The following is a 17275-nucleotide window of genomic DNA, read 5'->3' as shown; positions in this document are numbered from 1 at the left end:
ATTTTTGTATCACAGCAAAACTGAGGGGAAAGTGGAGATATTTCCCATGTACCCTTGTCTTCACACATGCATAGACTCCCTCAGTATCAACATCCCCCAACAGAATCGTACATTTGTTGCAATTGATGAACCCACACTGAAACATTATAATCATCCAAAGTCTGTTGTTTACATTATAATTAACTCCTAGTATTATAAATTCTGCGGTTTTGGACAAATAATAAAGACATGATCAATCATTATGGTATCATACAGAGTATTTTCACTACCCCAAAATTCTTTCATGCTCTGCCTATAAATCCCCCATCCCCATCTAACCCCCTAGCAACCATTGATTTTTTTTTTTATGGTCTCCACAGTTTTGCCTTTTCCAGAATGTCAGAGTTTGAATCGTACAGTAGGTAAACTTTTCAGATTGGATTTTTTCCTTAATAATAGGGACTTAAGGTTCTTCCATTGTTCCACGTCTCTTTGTGGCTCAATAACTCATTTTTTAGAGCTGAATAATATTCCTTTTCTGGATCTGCACCTTGGTTGCTTCCAAGTTTATCCATTCACCTACTGAAGGGCAATGTGATTGCTTCCAAGTTTTGCCAATTATGAATAAAGCTTCTATAAATATCCACGTGCACATTTTCATGTAAACATGTTTTTAACTCCTTTAGTTAAATACCAAGGAGTGTGGTAGTATGGTAAGAGTATGTTTACTTTTATAAGAAGCCATCAAAGTGTTTCCTAAGTGGCTGTACCATTTTACTTTCCCACTAGCAATAGGAGAGTTCCTGTTCCACAACTTTCCATCTTTTGGTGTTGTCAGTGTTTTGCATTTTGGCCATTCTGATAGATGTGTAGTGGTATCTCATTATTATTTTAATTTGCATTTCCCTCAAAACAAATGACATGGAGCACTTTTTATATGCTTATTTGCCAACTATATATATCTCCTTTGTGCAGTATCTGTTATTGTCTTTGGTCTACTTTTTAATCAGGTTTCATGATTTCTTCTTGTGGAGTTTTAAGTGTTTTTAAAAAACATTTTGGATAACAACTCTTTATCAGACCTGTCTTTTGCAAATATTATCTCCCAGTCTGTGCCTTGTCTTTTCATTCTCTTGACATTGTCTTTCACAGAGCAGAATTTTCTAACATTTTGTTGAGGACCTCTGCCTCTATGTTTATGAGAAATATTGATCTGTGGCTTTCTTCCCTTGTAATGTCTTTGTCTGGTTTTGACATTTAGGTAATGCTATCCTCATAAAATGAGTTAGAACTTATTCCCTCAGCTTTTATCCTCTAAAAATGACTATAAAGAATTAGTATAATTTAATCTTTGAATTCATTTTTGTTACAATTTTTTGTCTCTCCTTTTTTGGTTTTTCTTAGGATTTGCATCTCTCTGCTTACACAGTTCATCTGTTTTTACATGCTGTCCACTTTATCCATTTAGAGCCTTTAGCATGTTAATCAGAGTTGTTTTAGGTCCTTGTTTTGAAAATTACAACATTCTTGCCATCTCTGGTTCTGATGATTGTTCTGACTACTCAAACTATGTTTTTGCCTTTTGGTATGCCTTGTAATTTTTCTTCATAGCCAGTCATGATGTACTGGGTAAAATAAACTATTGTAAATAGGCCTTTTAAATGTGGTGGTGAATTTTGGGGAGAGAAGCAGTCTACAGCCCTAAGATTGGTCTCAGTATTTTACTGAGTCTATGCCTCTGGACTCGTCACAACTCTTTCTCAATTTTTTCTCCCACTTTATTTGGGGAAGGATGGTCTAGAGTTGGGTATATCCCTTTTCCATGTGGTAGTCTAGAGGGACCTGGAGTTGGGTATTTTTCTTCTGCAGGTCAGTTAGGCTCTGATAATATCCCCAACACATTGTGCACTGGTTAACTAGTTTACCCTGAGAACAGACCTTTTTAGGAAGAACAGAGTGCTCTAGCTTCTTTCAAAATGATTCATTTTCCCCTCCCCTAACTGGAAGTAAGGGATTTTTCTTTGATATTTACTATGGAAAATTGGTTGAGCTCTTGGAAGTAAATCTCACAATACTGTGGGGACTCCCCTATGACTGAGTCCCACTGGATTTTTTAACTCTCAGATTTGTCCACACTGAACCTCCAGCAATTCACCAATTATAGTTCAGGTGTTCCTACCCAGGGATTGGTTCCTGTGGTGATTTCCAATCCTGAGTCTCTGCTCTTGAGTGTTCAGATAAGCTGAAACTCTCTGTATATTCCAAAAGAATATACAGATACATTATTAGAATAGAGTTTGATAATTTCAGTGGATACAAAATATTGTGAAATGGCAACTGCAATTTGTGTGTATGAATAAAAGAAAATATAAGTAAAATATATACCTCAACTTCTAATTGTTGAATAATTGTATAAGAGTTGTATAAACTATGTCTGATTAGAATTATAAATTCTTATTAAAACCCATTGTAGAAAAATAAATAGAGCTATCATGTTCATTGATAGGAAAATCAAAATTCATAAAGATGTCCATTCTCTCCAAATCAATCTACAGATTCCTTGTAATTCTTATTAAAATCTCAAAATCCCAAGGTTCATGAAACAATAATTTTTGTAGAATTTTACATTGAATTTTTAAAATCTATAATAGAAGAGCAAAGAGCTAAGGATAACCAAGGTGCTTTAGAAGAGATACAAGGGGAGAGGGTATCACCCTTCCAGGTATTTTGAGCAGGATGACCAAATAAGATGTCTCTCATGTATCCCCCTACTCCTCAACAACAATGATTTGGCATTTATCCACAGACAAATGTGCCTTTGTGGGAGATTCAGGATACAGATAGGAGATTGTGAAATCCAGGTGCAGTACAAGACAGACAAAGACCTTTTGAGAAGGCAAGTTTGCAATCAGGTGACTGACCCATAGAGTGTGATTCTGGTTGCAGACATGGAAAAAAGCTCTGTACCCCTGAGAACTCAACTACAGCCTGTTTCTCTTTGGTTCTGTCACCAACACCATAAGCCAAGGAACCCAAGAAGAGTCATGTTCACCTGCATGTCGAGTAATAAACACACAAACCTCAGTCTCAGCTGTGGGCCCTGAAGTGGCCCATGGACTGGCTCGAGCACCTATGGGATCCCTGGAGGCAAGTTTGTTAAACTTGGTCAGACTGTAGATTCTGAAAGGGCCCTGTAACTGGGCTGCAGCCCCTCCCAACCACAGTCCTCAAGTAGCCTTGCTGGCACAGCAACCAGGCAGGAGACACTCCTGTCTGCACTCCAGGAGATCCTGAAAGGCTCCTATACTTAACTCCAGCCTGCTCACAGCCACAGTCTGCCTGCTGTCCTGAGGGTTCAGGGTCCCAGAGGGAGACACCTTGACCTACAACCTGGAGATTCTGAAGGGTCCCTAACTTGGCTCTAGCCCCTTCTAGCCACAATCTGTGAAAAATTCTGCTAACTTGCAGACCTAGCAAAATACGCTCAAGGCTGTGTCCCCAGAGATCCCGAAGAGTTCCCTACTTAGCTGCAAACTCCATCACAGTTACAGTCCATTAGCAGATCTGCCACACAGGGACCCAGTAGGAGACACTCATGTCTGTGCTCTCAGAGATACTGAAAGGGCCATACACTTAGTTCCAACCCCTCCCAGCCACAGTCCATAAGTCTAATTTTTGATGGGTGGGTAAAGAGAATGTGGTACACACACACACACACACACACACACACACACACACACAATGGAATATTATTCAGCCATGAAAAAGAAGAAAATCTTGACATTTGTGACAAAATGAATGAAACATTCTAAGTGAAATAAGTCAGAGAAAAACAAATACTATATGATCTCACTGAAGTGTGGAATCTTAAAAAAAAGGCTAAATTCAAAGAAATGGGAAGTGGATTGGTGATTGTCAGGGATGGGTGTGGGAGGCTTAGGGAGATGTTGGTCAAAGGGTATGAACTTTCAGTTATAAGATGAATAAGTTCTGGGGATCTAATATTCAGTATGATGACTATGGTTAACAATACTGTTCTATATACTTGTAAGCTGCTAAGAGAGTAGATATTAAATGTTCTCACCACAAAAATAGTAAATAGGTGGGGTGATGGATGTGCTAACTAACAATACTGTAGTAAACATTTCGCTATACTTCTGTGTATCAAGTCATCATGTTGTGCGCTTTAAACTTACACAATGTTATATGTCAATTATGTCTTAATAAAGCTAGAGAAAAGAACAAGTACAAAAAAGAAAGATAATGAATAGAAGAAAAACCACTTAAGTAGTGAAATTTCTGAATGATAAAGCAAACATTGTAGTTAACTAGGGAAAAGAAGAAGCCTTGAATAAATAGTAATGGTACAACTCCTTATCCCTGGGCAAGGGTAAGAAGAAAGAAAGGAGAGGCGAGAAGAAGAGAGGGAAGGAGGCAGGAAAGAAGGAAGTAGGAGGAACAACAAAGGAAGGAAGGTGAAAAGAAAATAAACTGCGAGGTTCCCTGGTGGCTCAGTGGTTGAGAGTCCGTCTGCCGATGCAGGGGACGTGGGTTCGTGCCCTGGTCCAGGAAGATCCCACATGACGCGGAGCAGCTAGGCCCGTGAGCCATGGCCGCTGAGCCTGCGTGTCCGGAGCCTGTGCTCCGCAACGGGAGAGGCCACAAGAGTGAGAGGCCCACGTACAGCAAAAAATAAATAAATAAATAAATAAATAAAAATAAAAAAAGAAAAGAAATTGAGCCCAACCTACAAAATACACAAAAATAAATTAGTAAGTAAATTAAAATCTTCAAAAGCAAAGCAAGACCATAGCTTCTTTGGAGACAATATAAAAGGCAATCTTTATGCTTTCAGAGTAAGAAAGGATTTCCTCAAGTGCATAAAGAAATGGTTAATTAATTTGACTCCATTAAGTTTAAAACCTGAAAGTCTTCATATGATATTTAGGAGAATGAGAAGCACATCATAAACTGCCAAGAAGATGTTTGCAATACATGAAACTAACAAAGGCTTATATAGAGTATACAAGGAATTTATTGAATCCATAATGAAAGCACAAGCAAACCCACTAGAAAAAATGGACAAAAGACATGAGAAGGATATTCACTGAAAAAGAAATAAAAATGGCCTATAAAATATGAAAAGTTACTTAATCTTAGTAATAGAAATCTAAATAAAACCTAAGATGCAATTTCAGACTTACCATATTGACCAAACTTAAAAAAAATCAATATTTTGAGGAATTATAAAATTAGAACATGGTGACAGTTGCTGATGACTGTTAATAAAAGTCATTCAATCATATGCTAAGTAAGGATGTGGTACTGTGAGTACTAAAATGCTGTGTTGGTTAAGGTAAAATTTTGTATAGTCTTGGTTGGAGTATAATTTTTTGAGAAAAGTCTGAAAATACCTAGTAGGGGAAAAATTATATATATATATATACAATTTACATCCTATTGATACTATTGCTCTGTTATTACAACAGAGGACATATACAAAAATGTTCATAATAGCAGCATTATATTTAAAAAAATTGTAAATAGATAGTTGTCCATCCACAGAATGTCATGATGTAGTCACACAACAGAACATTATCTATAGAACTTAAAAAAAAATAACATGATTGCATCTTTAAGAGTATTGAGCATAAGTAGCACATCTATGCTTGTATTTGTATAATATTTAAATAAACTAAACAATAGTGTTGAGGAAATCACATATAATGGTAGACATCCAATTTCCAAGAAAATGTTCACCAAAGTCAGACTTGTGGTTTTTACTGGAAGAAGCATGTTTCTAAGAAACTGATGACTATCTATTTCTTAACTTGCTTGTAGGGCACACAGAAGTTTATTTTATTATTTACACCAACTGTATACTTACATTTTTTCACTTTTTATTGGAATGATATTTTCTAAAATCTGAAACTTCCTGTGTAATCTTTTAAAATTTATAAAAATATTTTAATGTTGATGTAAGATAGTTTAACATTCCTAAGCCAATTGATGGGCTTAAAAATATGTTTGTAATGCATATCATAGACAAAAAGGCTTTAGATTCCCTAAAATTCCAGACCAGTTAGAGATCAATAGAATAAACAGCCCATAAGAAAATGGAATAATTGCTGGCCACTTAAGAAAAGGTCTGAAGATAAAGGTTAAATGTTTCAAAAATTTTAGAGGACATTGTAGCAGAGATATAAGTACCAAAGTTTAGGACAATTTTTTTTTGTAACACGAGAGCTGGAACAATCGAAGTATATAGCTTTCACACTAGACCAGTTCAATGATTTGTTATACCCATTCATATGAATATCACTAAATCAATATAAAGGATAATATAGATTTTAAAATGTTGTGTGGAAAGATGTCAAATCTATATTAAGTGAAAAAATAGGTAAACATGAATATTTAGTCATCATTCCTAATGGTAAAAGAAAGAAAAAAATGTATATTTATGTTTAATAATACATAGACAATATCTTGATGTAAAAACAAGAAAAGTTAATAGTGCTTATGTAGGAGAAACATGACGCTAATTATCATTCATTATATATACTTTTGTTCCATTCGAATTATTTAGCAATTTGTATTAGTTATTTTTATCATGACATCAGGAATGAAATTATACTCATAGTGCACTCAGAATTGCTTAATAAAGAACATGAGAGTACAGCAATGAAAATCAATGACAGCACTTACAGTAAAAGAAAAACCTATTAAAGATGTTAGAGTTAAAAATTTGCCATTGATCCTAAGGATTATATTTGTTTCATAATATGTATACATACAGAATCCTATACCTCTCCTCTATTTATCTATAATATGACAAATGTCTTAGAAAGTTATTGATTAGAACTAGGGCAACATCTCTAATAATCAGAGTATATTTCTAATTCTGTGTTTTGTGTTTATTTGTGAGGGAAGAAATGAGGCCAAGGCCCTAGTCTTATTTACCTTAAATCCACACATTGCCTATACCCAGGAAGTTCTTATCAGTTGTTAAATTATTTATTGTGAAATCAATTCAGTGTCAATTCAAAATCGTGTGTAAATCTAAGGATTTTTAAAGTGGGTTCTTTTGAGTATTAGTTCTGTGAAACAATGTTTCTATTAAAAATCAGTGTTATGGACTGAACTATGTTCCTCTAACATTAATATATTGAAGTCTGACTGTACTTGAAGATAGGTCCTTTAAAGAGGTAATTAAAATTAAATGAGGTTATAAGAGTAGGGCCCTAATCCAACATGACAGATCACCTTATAAGAAGAGGAAGAGACACTATGAATGTACATATACAGAGGAAAGACCATGAGAGGACATAGCAAGAAGGTGACCATCTACAAGCCAGAGAGATAGGCCTCAAGGGAAACCAGCCTTGACAACACCTTGGTCTTGGGCTTCTAGCTTCCAGATCTGTGAGAAAATAAACTTCTGTTTTTTTATGCCATCTAGTCTTTTAGATTTAGTTATAGCATCCCTAGCGAACTACTACATTAAGGAAGTTAAATTAGTTAATATTTCTAATACCCAGTATGATCTTTTGTTTGTTAGTTCATGTTTCTTCATGACTCTCAAAAATATTTGGAGTGATAACAAATGCTGGAGAGGGTGTGGAGAAAAGGGAACCCTCCTACATTGTTGGTGGCAATGTAAGTTGGTGCAGCCACTATGGAAAACAGTATGAAGTTTCCTCAAAAAATGAAAATTAGAACCATATGGTCCAGCAATCCCACTCCTGGGCATATATCTAGAGAAAACCATAATTTGAAAAGATACATGCATCCCAATATTCATAGCAGCACTATTCACAATAGCCAAGACATGGAAACAACCTAAATGTCCATCGACAGATGAATGGATAAAGAAGATGTAGTACATATATACAATGGAAGACTACTCAGCCATAAAAAAGAATGAAATAATGCCATTTGCAGCAACATGGCTGGAACTAGAGATTATCATCCTAAGTAAGTCAGAAAGAGAAAGGCAAATACAATATGATATCACTTATATGTGGAATCTAAAATATGACACATATGAACCTATCTATGAAACAGAAACAGATTCACAGATATAGAGAACAGACTTGTGGTTGCCAAGGGGGAGGGAGGTGGGGAAGAGATAGAGTGGGAATTCTGTGTTAACAGATGCACTATTATATATAGAATGGATAAACAACAAGGTCCTACTGTATAGCATGAGAACTATATTCAGTATCCTGAAATAAACCATAATGGAAAAAGAATATAAAAAAGAATGTATACATATATATAACTGAATCACTTTGCTATACAGCAGAAATTAACACAACATTGTAAATCAACTATACTTCAGTAAAAAAAAAAAAAAATTTGAAGTGAAAGCCAGCCTCAGCTGATGGGATCAGATAAGAGCTAGATTTGTGAAAATTGTAAAGCAAAACCATTCTTTATTAGAAAAGGCAAGTGATTAAAAATAGAACGTATGTAACTACTGAAGTGAAAAATATGCTGTTTTTAACACCTCAAGCTGTAAACTCTTTTAAGTTTCTACTTAATTTTCCAGGTTTCTGTATTATGTTCCCCCAAGAAACATAAAACATACTAGGAAACTTTTCAGTATGACCAGCTATGATGAAGCAGTTCACATATTTCATTCATGAAATTTCATCCCAAATTTATGAGAGAGATAGGAATAAAAGGTACTCTGGTCCAACAGGAGAATGGTATAAAATTTAAATCTAATAATCTATGATTTTCAAAATTTGTAGAGCAAAATTCAAAGAAAGTTAAATAACAAATTTAATCCCATTGTTAATATAGCTTAGGTTTCAGTTTATTACTGGAACCAGGCAAGAAGATTATCTTCCTCTTTCAACAAACATTACACTCTCTTTACCAATAAGAAGTCAAATATCCTCCTTTATGAAAACTCAGTGTACTAGACTTATTTGTGATATCCTGCATCTGACAAAAATACATCTTCCACTGGATTGACATTTAATAGCATGTTTTATATTTCATTTTGTTTTGGTAACAATCTTTTAAGTATTGAGGTATCCTACAAAATAGATGACTGTAAAGAAAGAGTAAGCATAGCAAGATATTTCTTGCCTCCCCTTCACAATTATTTATTGAATAACTGTTCATTGTTATCAGTTGTGGAATTTTATGTGGAAGTGAAAGTTTAAAAAATATGTTCCTTTCATCTTCCTAGACTTTTCTTAAACCTCCTTAGTTTCTTCTGATATCTACTTTAGAATGAAAAGCAGAGTCTCTTACCTAATACTTTACTGTAAAACTGGTCCCAAAGCTGAGTGTCAGTCATATTGTTGGAGCCAGAAGTCAAATAAAATGGAAAGCATTAATTTTTTTACCCTTTCTGGAAATGTCATTTTGTCTGTTAGTCCTACCATGGCAACAGGCACATAGGAAGGCGGAGCTGGAAGTTTCCCACAATATTCCTCCATTGTGCTACCCAAGGAGAGCCTTAGCGTGTACACAAAAGGGACTCCCAGAAACTCAGCAATCAGCTCTCCACAGGGCATCACAGGGTCTATAATCATAACATTATAGTTGGTTTCCTGGAGTTTCTTCTTGATTGACTAGTTGTAGACAACACTCTCACACAGAAGTGTTAAATGTCTACTTATTTGAAGAAAAAATTCTTGCAGTTGTTTTGTTGATTGTTAGGGTGACAATGATGGCATGACGTTAACAGACAGTTCTGAAAAGTCATTTAGTGTATTTTCAGCAGTCTCTCTGTCCTGTGGCACAGGGACCACCTCAAAGTTCAGTGTGGAAGGCTTGTTGTGATCAATGATGAGATTTTGTGGAGACACCAACACAGTTACTTCGTAGACCCTTTTTGTGAGTTTCTCCAAAATAACCTTTAGATTGAGCCAATGACTCATGTCACAGGGCCACACCAGGACCTTCTCACAGAATCCACAGCCAGTGTAGCTGAGCTGCAGCAGTAGAATTGCTGAAACCCATTTCTCAGACACCATGACAGCAGCTGCCTCACTCATTGCTCTACAAAGTTTGACTATTTGCTGGGCACAGAAATGAAGTGACAATTTAGACATAGATCAAGTCAAAAATTAATTTCTAGAGTTAGGAAATGGCACTTACATGAAGAGAACTTTGCCAGTGTTTTTAACTGTGCACAGTACTATATGAAATTTGTTCAGGAGGAGATATGAAATATTTATATATTTTGGAGGAAATGATTGCCACATTCTAGGAGTTTGTTTTAAATATGTTAAAATAGAAAAGATATTTTTAAATGACAATTTTAAAATGTGATGGAAGAAGCCATTTAAGTGAGTCTAGTAAATAATATGGTATATCTTTTGGAACATGATGATTAACAATTTGGGAAAACATAAAATGTAGGTCTTGTCATAAGTTTGGTCACATGGTAGTATGTGGATAAAACACATACATCACATAATATAGAAGGAATATATTAAATGCTGTTCAAAGGTACAGAGTTTCAGGGCCTCAGAAAATGCTGTCACTGTATTGTGAAGAAAACCAGACAAAGCTTCAAGATGGAGGGGACATTTCAGCTGAGCCCAGAAGCAAAGATTACAGGAGAAGGGTTCTGAAGGTGAATAGAAGAGCAGGAGAAAAAGATGAATATGTAAGTCATGGTCATTTAAGTATACAGTTATTAGCTCAGTATGTATGGAGCAGAGGCTATCACAAAAGAACTGTGCAGAAAAGGAAAATATTAGTTAAAATAAGACACTTTGGAGAGCCTTGAATGCTATACTCTGGGTTCACTTTTAATCTCCATAAAAATATGTCTACTCAAATTTTCAAATCAGGTTCAGAAAATGATCATATATATCCTTTAATAAAACTATTCTGGCCTCTAAATAGGATTTGAGTTGTAGAGAAAAAAGAATATGTAAGTGGTTAAAAATTAAATATTCAGAAAGCAAGATTTGATGAGAGTATCAGGGAGAATATAATATTGATTTGTGAATGGAGAGCATAGAAAGAAAGTCTTGATGACTGATGGGAAGAGAAAAGTGACCAGTAGTTAACAAGGAAGTGCTTGGTTTATATTTTGAGCAACCAGAGTGTGATAATGACACTAGCAAAACCATGAAGCACTAAAGGAAGAGTAGCTATCAGAAGAATTTTTTACCTGCAGTGCGTGAGTTAAAGACTGGACATGTCTGTGAATCCAAGAGAGGGGTAAAATTTAGAAGTACAGATTTTGTGTCTAATCATCCATCCGTATTTCAATCCAATTCCAATTCTTCTCCAAATTCTTGATACTTCATACCTTCAACAAGCAATTTTTAGCACTTATTATATACCAGATTCTATATTATTGGCAGGGCATAAAGAGACAAGTAAGATACAGTTCTAATTCAAAATGATTCCACAGATTATTGGAGAAAATAAGTTAACCAGTTAACTAATACTTATTCTACAAGTATAAAGGAGATGGATCATATAAGGTAGAGATGAATTGAGGAAGGGCAAAGCCCATGAAGGAGGTTGCTTAGTGGAGGAAGGGAATGATGGAATTATGAGTTAGCTAAGTCTTTAAGAGTCTATTTAGCAGGTTGAAAAGTATCACTTAGAAGTAAAAGATAATATTAATGTATCTGTGTTCTAAGAAGTGTGGCATAGTTATATCAAGGGTTATATTCATTTACAAAATTATACTGATTTCAATAATTTGAAAGAGATATATTGAAATTCCAAACCCCTTGAGAGCTTATCTGTTTTGCTAAAATGAAAACACAGAGTAGGTTTGCTTAGAAGATGTCAAGATAAATCCAGGACCAAGGATTGAGGGTTGTGCTGTGTTGCACAGTTAGGCTAAGTTCTGGTAGTAATTGGTAAAAAGCAGAATCCAAAAGAGAGTCAGAAAACAAGAAGATAGGACAGAACCATAAATCCACGAAAAGAAAAATTGAGATAACATTATAATCTTAAAGGAGGAAGGTCCTTTTATACAGGATAAGTAACCCAGAAGTGATTTGAGAAAAAAGACTGATAAATTTATCTACTCACTATGACAAAATTCATATGCTGTAAACAGCTTAAACAAAGTCAAAGAGAGAGCAGAGATATATAATACAGTTCAGAAATTGACCATAACATACATGTGTAATTCGGTAGAGAAATATTTCTAAGTTCTATTATTATATGAGAAAACTAAGGTAGAACTCAGATTTTGAAGAAGGATTTATTTGCATACATTTAAAAGTATAGGCATTTTTTCACTTATGTCAAACTGTAACATTTAAAATTCTAGATAAAATATAAAATTGCCCCATTAAAATTCATTTTTGATTTGGCAAGAAAGTAAAAAGGCAGCAGAATCCCTAAACAAAGTCAAAGCAGGAATTCTTATGTTCAAGCTTGTCATTTCTTTGAAGAATACACAGTATAGGGCAGGAGTAGGGAGAAGGAAAGTCTGAAGGTTTGCCTAAGACCCCACGCCCTGCGTATGTTCATGTAATGTTAGATTCTCACGATATGGCCTCACTTTTATGAATAATTCCTTTACACAGAAGTTTACAGCAAGGAAAATTGCTATTTTTGACTTGGCATTGTATGGATGAAAAAAAATCTTCCCTTAGAATTAACACAGTCAGCTTCTGTATGGATTTCCAGCTCAAACTAGAAAAAGCTCTTTGAAGAAACTTTGACCTCAGCTTCAAAGGTCCCCACAGATAAAATTTCAAGGGAAATAAACAGCTCCTTTTCACAAGGAAACAAGGCTTCAGGACTGAGAACCAGAAAAAGCAACAGAGACCAGAAATATTAGCACAATGATTTGAAATATTATTATTGTTTGAAATGAAAAATAAAAGTATTTTGTACAATATATTTAAGGCTATGAAAGTGAAGTCCGAAAATATGGGCAAGGAACAAGAGATTAAAAAGAATAATTGTGAAAATTTGCTAAAGAAATAAAGTGAATTTCAGGAAATTAAGAATTCAACAAATAAAATTTAAAAGTCAATTTTGACTGAAGAGCAGATTAAATGCAACTGTACAAATGAACAGTGACCCAAAAGAGAAATCAGAAGATGTTATGTAGAATTAAGTTCTGAATTAAAACAATGAAATAGGAAATATGATAGAATGGTGAAGAGGCTTGGAGAATAGACTTAAGACTTGAATCTAGTTAGTGGTTTTGCCTACTTGGTGCCTCCTCTCTCAAGTCTTTTTTCACTCTTTAAAGCTTGTGCATTTTTTATGCAACCAGTCTGCACAATTAAGCCTTACATTTATGTTCCTTTAACAAAATCTTTCAATTACTTTAAATTTTTAACTAAATAATCATTTTAGACATAAAAAGTTTCAAATTAAGTATAGAGATTTCTGTATACCCTGCAGTAGTTATTACTATGTGTTTGCCTAATAGTGATTTTCTATTTCCATTACTCCTTCTGTAACTATTAATTGGAAATTTACTGTAAAGCATTGTAAAAATATGTGCAAACATATGAATAGCATGATTTGCATAGTCTCACAGTATCTCCCTTCAAGATACTTATTAATTACAAAGGGTGAAATAGGGAGAATCCTGGCAGACACCATCTTAACTAAGTGATCAAAATATGGTCACTAGTAATAACCTATCTCTATGATGTACCTCTGCTATGTCACACTGTGAAGGACACAAGATTGCTTCAGTAGTATTCTTACCCCAAATGCATCATCTCACCCTAATCACAAGAGAATACCAGAAAAAAAATTGAGGGATATTCTGAAAAATAACTAGCCAGTACTCTTCATAAAGGAAAAAACAAAGAAAGACTGTGGGAACTGTCACAAATTTAAGAGTAGGGAGACTGGACAAGTAAACAAAAGGGGGAAACCTGGATTGTATATTGGAAAGAAAAAAGGGTATCATCAGGATAATTGACAATGTTTTAATAAGAATTCCTAGTTTTGATAACTTTATTATGGTTGTGTAAATGTAATATTAAAAACCCAGTCAATTAAAAAATTCAATTATTCCTTCTATATTTATTAATTAGAATTTAAAGAATTTCCTACTTATTCATTTATTTATTTACTTACATCACTATAACTCAAAAATTTATTTTTATAGATTCTATCTAATTTATTATCATTATTTTATTGCTCAAATTGTCACAGATTTTGGAAAGTTTTTCATATATTAGTTCCTATGTCCTTTTGATATGACCCCATCATTTTCAAGCACTCTTTACTTTCTGATACCACAAAATGTTTCAGGAACTTCTACTATTTTCACAGCCCCAACCTTAAAATCAACCATTTCTTCAGTGAATGCTTGTTTATTTTATTAGAGAATGGACTTAAAAATCAAGATATATTAGGTGTGTTCAGTGCTACTGGGGTTTTAGTCTTATTCAGAAGACAAAGTTAGTAAATATACTTGCACATACTAATACTCACATAACAACATGGGGAATGTAGCCAATATTTTGTAATAACTGTAAATGGGAAGTAACTTTTAAAAATTGTATTTAAAAAAGGATGCACTATGGGAAAAAAAAAGAAAATAAAACTGCCATAACTTTCAAATGCTATAGTTATCTATATTGAAATTCAAAGAAACATATAGCCACTGCCAAGTTACAGCTCTGCACTTGGGGAGACAAACTTTCAACTTATACATATATATATATAATATTATATATAATGTATAGAGAGATGTTCTACATATGTAATGTTTTACAAACTTGAACATATCCATAGTATAATATTGCATACACAAACATATATATTATATATATGTAATGTTTTTAAGTTGATATGTCTAGTTTGGTTCCTGTAGAATGAATGGCCCTTCTGCTTCCTCAGAGCTATCGTCCACTTGGATCTTGTGGGTCAGCTCTTAATTGGGTGGGGAGGTGACATATTTAACCTATTTTGTACTTAGTGTCTTTAGTGTTATATGTTACTGGCGGTAATAAATGTCATCTTATGAAAAGAAAAAAAAAAAGAATTAGCTCAACTTTGACTCCCTATGCAAAGAATTACCAATCTCCTGGTCCTTCATGTATAACGTTTAGCTTTAACAGGGTCAAAAAAAACCTGGTCCACTTATTGTTTAAATATGAAAGGTTCCTACATTGAATGGGGAGATTGAGTTCATCATTTGATAAACCAACTTCCATATTAATGCTCATTCAGGGAGTCAGTGCAGACTGTTAAAAATAAAATTCTTTTTAGGGAGAGGGAAGGGAGGAGAGACAAGATAGGGGTAGGGGATTAAGTGATACAATCTACTATGTATAAAATAAGCTACAAGGATATATTGTACAGCACAGAAAATATAGCTAATATTTTATAATAACTATAAATTGAGTATAAGCTTTAAAAATTGTGAATTACTATGCTGTACACCTGAAACCTGTATAATATTGTAAATTAACTATACCTCAATAAATTTTTTAAAAAGTAAAAAAAAGACATTAATAAAAATGTTTTGATAAACTGAAAAAAAGTTGATATCTCATAATATACACTATATATATTGTATAATATATAATACCACTTTATATAGATAGATGCATATGTTCAACTTTAAACAATATCTACAACATCAATATCAACATAGACACACACACATATATATAATATTGATAATTTTGGAATTAGAAAAACAGTAAGAATAATAAAACATTATGGATAATTCAATAAAACAAAGTGTAATTCAATATTGCAATGTAAATTTCTGTGTAAAATGTTTTTCCTGTACCCATTTATTGAAGAGAGCATCCTTTCTAGATTGTACGTTCTTTGCTCCTTTGTCGTAAATTAATTCTCCATATATGTGTGGGTTTATTTCTGGCCTCTCAATTCTGTTCCGTTGATTTATGTATCTGTTTTTCAGTCAATTCCATGCTGTCTTGATTATTATAGCTTTGTATAGTTTGAAATCAGGGAGTGTGGTACCTCCAGTGTATTGAATTCTTCAGCTCCAGAATTTCTGTTTGATTCTTTTAAGAGTTTAAATCTCCTTGGTAAATTATTCTTTCTGTTAATTAAATCATTAATTTTATCCTGAGCTCATTGAATTGACTTTCAGAGTACTCTTGTAGCTTGTTGGGGTTTCTTCATGATAGCTATTTTGAATTCTCTATCAGATTGTGATATTTAGTGATTTTAAGATTGGTTTCTGGACAACTGTCATTTTCTTTTTGTGGTACAATGTTACTGTGGATCTTCATGGAGCTTGATGAGTTGTTCCTCTGCTGGCACATTCGAAGTAGTGAATGTCTTTCTATTGTTTTCCAGTACGTGGCACTATAGCAAAGGTATTTCATTTCTCTTACCTGCGCTGACTGGTTATATTTGAGAGTAGGCACTTTCCACCCTCTGCTAACTCTGTCATGGGTGTTGCCTAGAGCTGGCATTGTCGCTACTTTGGAGTCCTTGGTGCCTTGCTGCTGCTGATGTCACTGGCATTGCTGCCTGAGGCTCCAAGATAGTGGGTGCTTCTGCTCTGTCTGCCATCTCCCGAGTCACACACGGGTTTGTTCTCCACAGTGGGTGGGGGAAGATGGAGGGAAGTGGGGGGGTCACAGGTTCCTCTTCTGTGTTCAGGGTTATTGGATTCACAGGCACTACCACTGGAGACAGGGGTGAGGGCTTGGAGTTGTGGGTGTCTCCATGGTTAGAGGGACAGAGTCATAGACACTGCTCCCGCTGCTGCCCGGTTACCTGTGGCTGCAAGCACCATTGCAGCCAGGAGGCCTGAGTCGTGTGCATTGCCTTCCCTGCTGTAACCATGTTTTCTGCGGCTGAGTTCCTGGGATTACAAGCATCACCTCTGCTGTTCCCTTGGTTACACCTTCTCTAGGTATTCTAGTCCACTCACATTTAGATGTACACTTGGTACATCTAGGAAGGGCATTAGCTGCCAAATCACTGAATAGAAAACTAGACCAGAGATGCTTGATGGATCACAAATTGAACATGAGTGACTATGTAATGATGTTACTTTTACAGTTAAAATGATTATAGGGTGTATTAAAAAGCTCAAAAAAGAAAAATGGAAGTCCAAAGAAAACAAAAACACTAATTCAAAAAGATATATGCACCCCAATGTTCATAGCAGCATTATTTACAATAGTCAAGTTATGGAAGTAATCTAAGTGTTCACCAACAGAAGAACGGATAAAGAAGATGTGATGTGTATATATATATACACACACATACATACACACAATGGAATATTACTCAGCCATAAAAAGAGTGAAATCTGCCATTTGCAACAATGTGGATGGACCTAGAGGATATTATGCTTAGTAAAATAAGTTGGACAGAGAAA

The 17275-nt window shown here is 34.6% G+C and overlaps 1 protein-coding gene across 1 annotated transcript in view; it reads right to left on the bottom strand.

Moving 5' to 3' along the window:
- LOC308617139 (UDP-glucuronosyltransferase 2A3-like) overlaps window positions 1-9974 on the bottom strand; it is a gene marked incomplete at both ends in the record, with an annotated part of 30304 nt that extends 20330 nt beyond the window's left edge. The window contains 4 exon segments of the mRNA XM_081233893.1: window positions 9247-9287; window positions 9289-9569; window positions 9573-9653; window positions 9657-9974. Coding sequence (XP_081090019.1) covers window positions 9247-9287; window positions 9289-9569; window positions 9573-9653; window positions 9657-9974 — 721 coding nt within the window.
- Window positions 9975-17275: the final 7301 nt, after the last annotated feature.

Source organism: Mesoplodon bidens (assembly GCF_964165515.1).
Source record: "Mesoplodon bidens genome assembly, chromosome: 1".
Classification (NCBI taxonomy): domain Eukaryota; kingdom Metazoa; phylum Chordata; class Mammalia; order Artiodactyla; family Ziphiidae; genus Mesoplodon; species Mesoplodon bidens.
Note: the sequence above shows the minus strand (reverse complement) of the source record. Positions and strands in the feature narration are given on the sequence as shown.